Below are 12,108 nucleotides of genomic sequence, written 5' to 3' on the forward strand. Positions count from 1 at the left end.
AAATCAGACCTCAGATCAGACGTCCATGTGAATGACCCCCAAATCAGACCTCAATAAGTACCCCAATCAGGCATCCATGTGAATGACCCCCATGCTCAGATCAGATTAAAAAATAAAAAAATCTACTTTCCTCTTCTGCTCCCCGGACATCACCACCATCCTGTCATCCAGTGCTGTTATTCCTGCCGCGTGCTGTATTGTGATCCAACGTCACACAGCATGAGTTTACATGCATGAGTTTTCATAATGTAATGGTATTCGCCCCATAAGACACATTGACATCTTCCTACCACTTTGGGGGGGGGGGAAAAAAGTGCGTCGAAAAAAACAGTATGTAGCGATCATGTATTTTGTGTACAGTATGGAGATGTTGTTGCATTGTGTTTGTTTTTATATCTTTCCTGCAAGTCTCCGCTACACAATTCTCCTTTGAACCATTCATTCTTCTTGAGTACTCTATAAATCTGTGCAAAAGACAAATATTTTTTTGACAATAAGAGGAAATTAAACTTCGAGCTTGATGGAATACAAGTATGTCCAGTCATCCTAATCAAACGCTGCTGTCACAACATTCTTTTTGCTGAATTCCATTCGATGGATGTGCTGAACTACTGTATAATAAGCCTGGGTGCACTATCTTGCTGAAGATATATACCTAACCTATAACAATGTTGTCACCACTGTATGTGACCAAGTAGCATGAAGATGAGTGCTAGGACTCATGGTTTTCCAGCAGAACATTCTCCAGATCATCATGCTGCCTCCACTGGCTTCACTCCTTCCCATAGTGCATACTGGTGCCATCTTCTTTGTCTAAGTGATACACATACATCCAGAAGGCTCTATACACTGTGTAGTTTCCATCACCATCGTTCTGCAATTCGGCTCCCATTAATTGGATGCAAGCTGCACTGCAGTACATCAGCACAGCCATTAACCGCTTCCGGACTGCATAACGCACGGATGCGTCCGGGAGGCGGTCGATTAATTCCTTCTGGACGCATCCGTGCGTCATCTCGCGAGAGGCGAGACTTCCTGTGAACACGCGCACACAGGCGCGCGTGTTCACAGGATCGGAAGGTAAGAGACAGGATCTACAGCCTGCCAGCGGCGATCGCTCGCTGGCAGGCTGTAGATGCAATTTTTTTTAACCCCTAACAGGTATATTTGATAACAGCGTCTAATATACCTGCTACCTGGTCCTCTGGTGGTCCCTTTTGCTGGGATCGACCACCAGAGGACACAGGTAGCTCTGTAAAGTAGCACCAAACACCACTACACTACACTACACTACACCCCCCTGTCACTTATTAACCCCTTATGAACCCCTGATCACCCCATATAGACTCCCTGATCACCCCCCTGTCATTGATCACCCCCCTGTCATTGATCACCCCCCTGTAAGGCTCCATTCAGATGTCCGTATGTGTTTTACAGATCTACACATCCATTGATCGAATCCGGAAAACACATACGGATGTCTGAATGGAGCCTTACTGGGGGGGGGATCAATGACAGGGGGGTGATCAATGACAGGGGGGTGATCACCCCATATACACTCCCTGATCACCCCCTGTCATTGATCACCCCCCTGTAAGGCTCCATTCAGAGGTCCGTATGTGTTTTGCGGATCCACGCATCCATGGATCGGATCCGCAAAACACATACGGACGTCTGAATGGAGCCTTACAAGGGGGTGATCAATGACAGGGTGGTGATCACCCCATATAGACTTCCTGATCACCCCCCTGTCATTGATCACCCCCCTGTAAGGCTCCATTCAGACATTTTTTTGGCACAAGTTTGGCACAGTTTTTTTTTTCTTACAAAGTCTCATATTCCACTAACTTGTGTCAAAAAATAAATCTCACCATACCCCTCACGGAATCCAAATGCGTAAAATTTTTTAGACATTTATATACCAGACTTCTTCTCACGCTTTAGGGCCCCTAAAATGCTAGGGCAGTATAAATACCCCACATGTGACCCCATTTCGGAAAGAAGACACCCCAAGGTATACCGTGAGGGGCATATTGAGTCCATGAAAGATTTACATTTTTGTCCCAAGTTAGCGAAAAGGGAGACTTTGTGAGAAAAAAAAAAAAAACAATTTCCGCTAACTTGTGCCCAAAAAAAAATAATTTCAATGAACTCGCCATGCCCCTCATTGAATACCTTGGGGTGTCTTCTTTCCAAAATGGGGTCACATTTGGGGTATTTATACTGCCCTGGCATTTTAGGGGCCCTAAAGTGTGAGAAGAAGTCTGGGATCCAAATGTCTAAAAATGCCCTCCTAAAAGGAATTTGGGCCCCTTTGCGCATGTAGGCTGCAAAAAAGTGTCACACATGTGGTATCGCCGTACTCAGGAGAAGTTGGGGAATGTGTTTTTGTTGTCATTTTACATATACCCATGCTGGGTGAGATAAATATGTTGGTCAAATGTCAACTTTGTATTAAAAAAATGGGAAAAGTTGTTTTTTGCTGAGATATTTCTCTCACCCAGCATGGGTATATGTAAAAAGACACCCCAAAACACATTGCCCAACTTCTTCTCAGTACGGCGATACCACAAGTGTGACACTTTTTTGCAGCCTAGGTGGGCAAATGGGCCCACATTCCAAAGAGTACCTTTCGGATTTCACAGGGCATTTTTTACAGATTTTGATTTCAAACTACTTCTCACGCATTTGGGCCCCTAAAATGCCAGGGCAGTATAACTACCCCACAAGTGACCCCATTTTGGAAAGAAGACACCCCAAGGTATTCCGTGAGGGGCATGGCGAGTTCCTAGAATTTTTTTTTTTTTGTCACAAGTTAGCGGAAAATTATGATTTATTTTATTTTATTTTTTTCTTACAAAGTCTCATATTCCACTAACTTGTGACAAAAAATAAAAACTTCCATGAACTCTCTATGCCCATCACGAAATACCTTGGGGTGTCTTCTTTCCAAAATGGGGTTATTTGTGGGGGGTTTCTACTGTCTGGGCATTGTAAAACCTCAGGAAACATGACAGGTGCTCAGAAATTGAGAGCTGCTTCAAAAAGCGGAAATTCACATTTTTGTACCATAGTTTGTAAACGCTATAACGTTTACCCAAACCATATTTTTTTTTTACCCAAACATATTTTTTTTTATCAAAGACATGTAAAACAATAAATTTAGGGAAACATTTATATATAGATGTCATTTTTTTTGAAAAATTTTACAACTGAAAGTGAAAAATTGCCTTTTTTTGCAAAAATTTCATTAAATTTCGATTAATAACAAAAAAAGTAAAAATGTCAGCAGCAATAAAATATCACCAAATGAAAGCTCTATAAGTGAGAAGAAAAGGAGGTAAAATTCATTTGGGTGGTAAGTTGCATGACCGAGCAATAAACGGTGAAAGTGTAGTGCAGAATTGTAAAAAGTGGTCTGGTCATTAAGGGTGTTTAAGCTAGGGGGGTTGAAGTGGTTAAAGAGGACCTTTCATCAGTCCAAACATTGTAATATAATTATCAGGCTAAATACCGCTCTGCTCCGTTTGCCCACTGTGTCCTCCAGTATCTTCACTGAATTGGTTCTACTAGGCGGAGTCTGCCCTGTTTCACCCTGGGCGTTCCTTCTCCCAGGCTGTAGCGCTGTCCAAGAAACGCCTAGTAGAACCAATTCAGTGAAGATACTGGAGGACACAGTGGGAGAACAGAGCGGCACCCCGGAATAATAGTAAGTGCAGTGAGATCCCTGGGCGCCGCTGTATGTAGTCTGATAATTATCTTACAATGTTTGGACCGACGAAAGGTCCTCTTTAAGTCGGGGGTGTAGCTATAGCCTTATGGGCCCTGGTGTAAAAGTTTAGCAAGAGTTCAGCTTGGGTCCCCCTTTCCTCAGTACTTTGTGGCCAGGGGCAGGGAAGCACATAGCCTTTGTGCTGCCTGAGGCAAAAATTTAAATGGCGCCCCTTCCCCCATGCCAAATTCTTGACCTGACCCCTTCCCTCCAGCCAGAGGTGTAACCTGACCAGCATGCACTTTCTATAATACCAGTGTCTTCTTATGTGGCACAAGGGTCTTTTGGCCCCCTTAGGTTCCTAGGCCCAGTAGATACTGCTACCTCAGCACCACCTATAGCTACGCCCCTGATTACAGTGTATGCAGTTATCTGCTACCAGTTCAGCACAAGGTATAGATTTCAGGGCTGGCGGCTGCCCATGCAGCTGATCGGTGGGGGTGGCGGGCAGGTGGTCCCCTACCGATCCGTTATTGATTAACTATTCTGAGGATAAGCCATCAATAATTGTAGACTGGAGAGCCTTTTTAAGCAGGATAGATGCAGTACTATGGATGTAATTTTTAGAATAGAACTTTTAAACTAAAATTACACCGCGCAACAATGATTTTGCTACTGAGATAAAAACATGTGATTTATACTATAATGAGCGCGCTGATTCCAAATATGAACTCAGAATTTGCCTGACACATCTAGATTTTAAAGTACATGCAAAGCCTATTCAGTTATAATATTAATGCATTATATTGGAGATATTCCATTGGACATGTTCAGACCTGTTTGGACGCACTCATGCTGATGTCAGCAGTAAGTATATAAGGCAAGCTGGACAGATTTTGATAAAGTGATCTGTTATAGTGCTATCAGTTTTGAAACTTAAGATGGATAAACACAAATGTGTTAACGATCCAGACAATTTCCGCTGCAAATATATATAGGTAATGTTATCCAGCTCACCTGGTCGGCGTGTAATATCCCGTGTGCATGGAGTCAAGCCAGCAAGTTCCTGGGCGTAGACAAAGTGAAATAGAAAAAACGATTCCGGCACCTATTTTTCTTCCCATAAAATCTTCCTCTTTATTCAATGACATCATATGCGGGACAGTGTCACAAACAAGCTGTATACGCGTTTCGGAGACCTTCTCCTTAGTCGTAACGTTACAACTAAGGAAAAGGTCTCTGAAACGCGTAAACAGCTTGTTTGTGATACTGTCCCGCATATGATGTGATTGAATAAAGAGGAAGATTTTATGGGAAGAAAAATAGGTGCCGGAATCGTTTTTTCTATTGACAAAGCGAGTGCGTCTTGCAGCTTGGGATGCATTTGTGCTAGTAGTGCAGAACTTCCTTGGGAACAGACGAGCTGCAAACTATGCTGAATTAGTAGACAACATGCTTACATCATATGAACAACTTGGCTGCCGAATGTCATTGAAAGTGCATTTCTTACATTCCCACCTTGACTTTTTCCCACCCAATTTAGGACACGTATGTGACGAACATAGAGAGCGGTTCCATAAAGATATTTCTACAATGGAGAACAGGTATCAAGGCCGCTGGAATCCCAACATGATGGGGGACTACTGCTGGTTTTTGCAATGGGAAAATATGACCGTTCACAAACGCAAAAGCAGATGCCTGAAGCACTTTTAACAGTAATGGACCTTGCTCAAGTAAGACTTTTAAACTGAAAAAGGAGACTTTTTTTGAAATTTTGTTGTTCCATTACATTTTCATACACTGTTTACTACGCAAACTTTGATGTAGATCAGGTGATTGTTGGAGTAAAACTCGTGCTGTTCAAAATTATTCAATGCTTTCCAAGTGCTTAATTCATTTAGGCATACTTATGCATAGCAAAATTTTGTGACGTGTTACAACAATTCTGACTTCGGATTTGTAATCCGCACACTCGATTTAGTATAGAACAAATGGTTTTTGCCCAGTAGCAGACTGGTGTTATCATTAGTTTTATTATGATGAGTAGTATTCATTCGACGATTTACAAAAACTACATACAAAATCACCTAACCATATCCAAACCATCTTTAAAAAAATTTTTTTACCAGCTTGTTGATTAAATTACATTTTCTTATGGAACTAAAAGTGAAAGTTCTTTTAAAAGTTGCCTGGTTAATTTTCTTAAAGAATTTCTCACCTCCCTGTTTCTTAAAGTATAAATAAATGGGTTCAATGGTGGCGTAACAACGGTGTACATAAGTGCGAGGAATTTATCATACTGGCTGCCTTTTGGCCTGATGTATACAGCAATGACTGTGCCATAAAACAGACAAGCCACTATAAGGTGGGAGGAACATGTCGAAAACGCCTTCTGTTTGCCTTCTGAGCTGTCAATTTTTAATACTGTACTTATAATGTGAGCGTATAAAGCTCCGATTGTGATAAATGGAAACACAACGGAAAGAATTGCAGCTAACTGGGTGGCCAAGTTACTGAAAAATGGGTTAGAACAGGCCAAATTTTGCAAAGGAGCCAAGTCACAGAAGAACTGATTGATCTTATTGGGACCACAGTAGTCCAAAAGAATTGTACAAATTGTAGGTATTGAAGAAATGGTGAATCCGGCCAGCCAGGGAAATATAGCTAATACAGAACAAAACTTCTGGGTCATTAGAGTGGAGTAATGTAAGGGTTTGTTGATAGCCAAGTATCGATCTAAAACCATCAGGGCAAGTAGAAAGCACTCCGTCTCACCCAAAGCATTTAAGGCATACATCTGGATGAAGCAACCAGGTAAGGATATGGTCTTGGTAGCTTCCATAAGGAGGGCTAAGAGTTCTGGAATTGTTACTGAGACAAACATTATCTCTAGAACAGCAAATGTAGTAATAAAATAGTACATAGGAGTACGAAGAGAAGGATTGAGCCTCACCAATATAATGATAGCAGTGTTACCAAATATACATACAACATATGCCAGGACTGCAGCGTAGAAAAGGATGTTCTCAAATGTCTTAAAGTTAGAGAAGCCCAACAGAACAAATTCCGTTACTGTGGTTTTATTAGCATTTTGCATACTTGGATTATATTGGGAAAAATATGATTATTTCATGTGTTATGTATATATAGTTAAAGGGGTTTTTAATAACGATGACCCATCCTCAGGATACCTCATCATTATTGTATGCCTTTTTCCTCTTCAGTCCTTATCTACGGGGTCTTTTGTGCTGAGGCATCTTGGCTATGAAGGGTCTACAGCTCACACACTTGCTTACTTTAGAAATCTCACATATGATAAAGTTATTAGTAGATGAAAAACAACATCAGGAAGGATTTTTCATGATTGTAGATGGAGCACTGGATACATTCTAATAAATGTTGCTTTTATAAGGAGCACAGTCCCTCCGATGACATTATCCCAAAGGACTAACATGTAGAACAAAGAGTAAAAATCTCAGATGACAGAGACTTGCCAATGGTAATATACTTTATTCATTGATTTATTTGGAGCAAAATTTTAGTAGATTATTATTATTATTTGATATTTACTTTATTTATTTTTTGCATTATGTTGCATAAGGTACTATGTATGCTTATACTCTATGTATGACCTATAATAATAGAACAATTAAATAAATGACAAATGTAATTAAGGTGAGGTATTATTGCTAGGGCCATAGCCGGTAATGACCTTAGGGGCTGTACTCCCCCATTTCATTTTTATTTGACTGTCGAGTAAAAACACCTGGCTATCTTGGGCATCCTCATAGAGTTGAATGGAGCATGACCGCCGCTCAATTCAATTGAGGAACACAGGCCCTCATTTTTGTTTCTGGCAATGGCCCCAGGAGTTGGGCCCCCAACGATCCTGTGGATAAGCTGTTGTAATAAGACAGTTGCAGACAATACTCCATGTGCGGTCTGACTAGTGATTTGTAAAGTCCTTTCAGTTGAAGAGCTATAAAATTCACTTGACTCACATTGCTCATTCCTGCTGTGCTGGGAGCCGGGAGAAGTTTGCAATTTTTGGGTCCCTGTCACCCTTTAAGTTCTGACCCTGTTGTATCACCAGGCTCCTCAGCCCCACCCAAAAACATTGATACTCTTTACCCCTGTTTGCTAAGCGCCACTCCTAGTTTAATGCAGGAATCTGGGCACTTCTGCTACTAAGAGCTGACAAGGGCCCAGCTTGCGTTTGAATGTGGTTTACTACTCGTCGAACTCTGAACAAGTGGGCCTGAGAGCCATGCAACACTTTTTAATTATGAAAAATAAAGTAAAGAAAGGACCAAGAGGTCTTCTAAAGTGCGAGTAGTATCCTTCTCATCTAACAACAAATATTCAAAATGTTATATGGCTGAATTGCATATGAAGTCTGAGTATCTGATTCAAAGTGAGACTCTTGGTCATCCAGAAGTGTAAAATACAAGGAAGTACCCTGATTTATTATAAGGGCCCAGCATGCCCACTGGACCCCCTGTGCATCTGTCAACCTCTAGTGGTCAAAAGGGCTCCCTGATCCAAACATTTACTTGATTTGTATGGTGATAAGGTTCACCACCTGCTGGGAGTCTATTCTATGCTATGTGATTCAGTTAAATACTACTCTGTCCTGTCTCCAGTCTGTTATCTGGCTATCTTGGCCAAGACGCTTGCCATGTGACTGATGATGTAGCACTTCAGCCATTGAATTGGGTCACAGAACAGCTCACAAGTTTGTATGACTATAACTCCAGAATTGCTAAAAAAAATTACATCAAAAGATGTTACAGTATATGGGGGCTTTTAGGATGTCCACTCATGAAGTGTTGGGTGCATGTTTTTGGTGGGACAATAACTTCCCATCCAAATGTGTACTATCAAGAACATCACACAGATGAGGTGAGTTGTTGAGATTCAATGAGAACACTACTGATGCAAATTATGAGACACTATTTTGGGTTACAAAACATCCATCAGGCATGTGGTAACATAGGATATTGGCATAGACTCAGGTTCAATATGGATGACAGAAGACCTTTTGAATTACTGAGGTCATTGATGACATGGATCTTGGAAAAAATTTGAAAAATCGATATCCTCAGGTGGCAGTGGGCTTCGATTAGTAGTCCAGTAGTAGTGAAGTGAGTGTAGACAGCATGTCACAATTGTGGCTCAGTGGGATAGGGAGTGGAGGAGAAAAGAGCTTGGTGCTGGAACCAGAGCACTACTGACAGGCAACTGTTTTTTATGCCCCCTACAACCGCACCCAGCTGGCACATTTGAAAAGGGTTTACTGGTCTTCGAGAACCCCTTTAAGGCCCAATACAGTTAGGTTGCTTCAGGGTTAAACTTTCTTACCCTTTCCATTTCTATCTCATATATGTACTGGCAGAGTCAAGCAAATTATTCATCAAAGGTGTTAGGGAGGTAATACAAATTGCTATTGTGTGCTAGGTTGACTGGTTGAAATAGACAACACCAAATCTAGAACTTTAATCTAAAAAGTATATTAACACGTTGGATCTAAAATTGAGTTTAGTGGACTCTTGGAGGAGGGAAGGAGAAATTGTAAAGGAATTGTGGCATTCTGTAGGGGGAAGAGAAGAGAGAGATTTTTTTTTTTCCCTGATCCCATAAAACAATTTTTTTATCTTTCTATCTGCTTTGCATTAAAATATAAAACTCTTGAAATATCGTCTTATATGATGACACTTCCTCAACATTTCAGTGTTCAGTAAGCATGCTCCAAAAACTAGAACATACACTGAATTACCATACTGTATATAGTATAAAATGTTGAACTAATTTTAATAATAAAAATGGTTGCCAAGTAGACCTTTTATATGTATATCCCATTATTGTCATTTTTCAGATGCAAACTTTAACATGACTTTTTCAATAGAGATGTCCCGAACTATTTGCCTGGCGAACAGTTCACGACGAACATAGCTTGTTCGCGTTCCACGCGGCGGGCGAACATATGCAATGTTCGGTCCGCCCCCTATACATCATCAATTGAGCAAACCTTGACCCTGTACCTCACAGTCAGCAGACACATTCCAGCCAATCAGCAGCAGACCCTCCCTCCCAGACCCTCCCACCTCCTATCAAAAAGCAAGGACAGCATCCATCTTAGATTCATTCTGAAGCTGCAGTGTCACAAATTTGACTAAGTTGTAATCGCAATGCAATTAATACAGGTTGTATTAATCGCATTGCAAATTCAACTTAGAGATGGGTTCCTAATGGTTGTATTGCTAGAATATAACAAAGATTGAGAATATAGTGCTATATTTGTTATATTCGTCAATTCTAGCAATACAACCATTAGGAACTCAGATCTAAGTTGTAATCGCAATGCGATTAATACAGGTTATATTAATCGCATTGCGAATTCGACTTACCACACTCTGCGTCAACTACGTAATTTTCCATGGGAGTTTTGCCATGGATCCCCCTCCGGCATGCCACAGTCCAGGTGTTAGTCCCCTTGAAACAACTTTTCCATCACTATTGTGGCCAGAAAGAGTCCCTGTGGGTTTTAAAATTCGCCTGCCTATTGAAGTCTATGGCGGTTCGCCCGGTTCGCGAACATTTGCGGAAATGCGTGTTCGCCGTTCACAAATGGAAAATTTTATGTTCGCGCCATCTCTATTTTTCAATGGCTACATACGCTAAATATGTCCTCACTCTATGATCAGTGGCGGGAGGTTGAGGTTGACCTCCATGATCTTGAAGGAGCCACAGCACTAGTTTAGCGCTGCATTACCTTCCTTCCCAGGATAGGTGGGGACCCAAAAGTCTTAATTCAACAATCATAAAACGTTGGGATATCCTTGAGATACACCATCACTTTAAAAAGCAGAATAACTCTTTACTTGAACCCTATTCATCCCAATTATACAATTTTACTTCATCTTTCTCTCCTGTTTTATCTTTTTTTTTCTTTTATGGAATATAAAATTAGTGAAATCAAGATTATCTAAAGTTCGGTAAATTCTAATAGAAGAGTCCTGATTTATAAGGGGGCAGAAAAACATTGCCTTCCACATTTTTCTATTCTTTCCAAAAACGGAAGCCAAATGATTCCTGTTTTTTACAATAGAAGACTCAATGGCGACAGAAGATTTCTGATGTGAACTTGGCCTTAATGCATTCACACTGGAAGCACAGTTATATCCATCCACTTGGTAGGTAGGTTGGACTTCTTCACATAAAGTGCATGTTGTGTCAACTGAGAATCTTGATAAATTGTCTAATAGTTTTTCTTAAGGTATTCTTCACCTCTCTATTTCTGAAAGTATAAATAAATGGGTTCAGGACTGGAATTATAACAGTGTACATGAGGGCAAGGAACTTGTCATACTGACTGCCTTTAGGCCTGACGTACACAATAATAGCCGAACCATAAAACAAAGAAGCTACAATGAGATGGGACGAGCAAGTTGAAAAGGCTTTTGTTTTACCCTTAATGCTTTCGATTTTCAGCACAGAATATATGATATGAATATAAAACCCCATGATGGTAAAAAAGGGCAAGACTGTAGCTAAAATAGCTGCCATAGTAGTCATCATGTTACTAATAAATGGGTCTGAACAAGCTAAGTTCTGCAATGGTGCCAGGTCACAGAAGAAATGGTCAACCTCATTTGGTCCACAGAAGTCCAACAGAAAAGTAAAAATACTTGGAAAAAAGGAGATAATAAAACCAAGAAACCACGGCAGGACAGCCAATCTATGACAAACTGGACTATTCATTATGGCTGAGTACCGTAATGGATTATTAATTGCTAGATATCGGTCAAAGACCATTAAAGCTAGAAGGAAACACTCTGTCTCCCCAAGAGCATTGAAGGCATACATCTGGACAAAGCAACCAAAAAAAGAGATGGTCTTCTTAGTCTGAATTAGGATAGCTAACAGTTTTGGAATGGTAACCGAGGCAAACATGATCTCTAAGACGGTAAAAATACTGATGAAGAAGTACATTGGAGTCTGAAGAGAAGGCTCGGTTCTAACTAGCAGAATAATAGTAACATTTCCAAAAACACAAATGATATAGGCCATAATAACAATGCCAAAGAGTAAATGCTGAAATGAGTAGTAGTAGTAGGAAAAGCCCAAAAGAAAAAATTCATTCACAGTTGTTCGGTTGATGTGCTGCATTTCGGATAGATATAAAAAAAACTGTCATATGTGAGAGAGTAAAAAAATGGAAAAGACAGGTGAATACAAAAATAGTATAGTATTTTACTATGCATATACTTTTTTAAAATAAAGAAAGAAAGAAAGAAACCGGAAGAAGAAGAATATGAACCCACTGAAATATGTATTACTGTGACTTTAACTAATCAAGAGAATAGAGATAAAACCGAGTGCTAGTGAATGATGTC

At 40.4% G+C, this 12,108-nt stretch overlaps 2 protein-coding genes across 2 annotated transcripts; both read right to left on the bottom strand.

Annotated features, from left to right (window-relative positions):
• Positions 1-5,864: 5,864 nt before the first annotated feature.
• On the bottom strand, positions 5,865-6,809 carry LOC122921342 (olfactory receptor 10AG1-like). Its single transcript, XM_044271319.1, has one exon. It carries the CDS (start codon positions 6,807-6,809, stop codon positions 5,865-5,867), a length of 945 nt encoding a protein of 314 aa, XP_044127254.1.
• Positions 6,810-10,945: 4,136 nt separating this feature from the next.
• Positions 10,946-11,881, bottom strand: LOC122921343 (olfactory receptor 10C1-like). Its single transcript, XM_044271320.1, has one exon. The coding sequence runs from the start codon at positions 11,879-11,881 to the stop codon at positions 10,946-10,948; it is 936 nt and encodes a 311-aa protein (XP_044127255.1).
• Between the last annotated feature and the right edge of the window lie 227 nt (positions 11,882-12,108).

This window comes from Bufo gargarizans, chromosome 11 (genome assembly GCF_014858855.1).
Source record: "Bufo gargarizans isolate SCDJY-AF-19 chromosome 11, ASM1485885v1, whole genome shotgun sequence".
Lineage (NCBI taxonomy): Eukaryota > Metazoa > Chordata > Amphibia > Anura > Bufonidae > Bufo > Bufo gargarizans.

Bases quoted from the DNA above. Each gene is read 5' to 3' on its own strand.
- LOC122921342 (XM_044271319.1), bottom strand. From the start codon at position 6,809: ATGCAAAATGCTAATAAAACCACAGTAACGGAATTTGTTCTGTTGGGC.
- LOC122921343 (XM_044271320.1), bottom strand. From the start codon at position 11,881: ATGCAGCACATCAACCGAACAACTGTGAATGAATTTTTTCTTTTGGGC.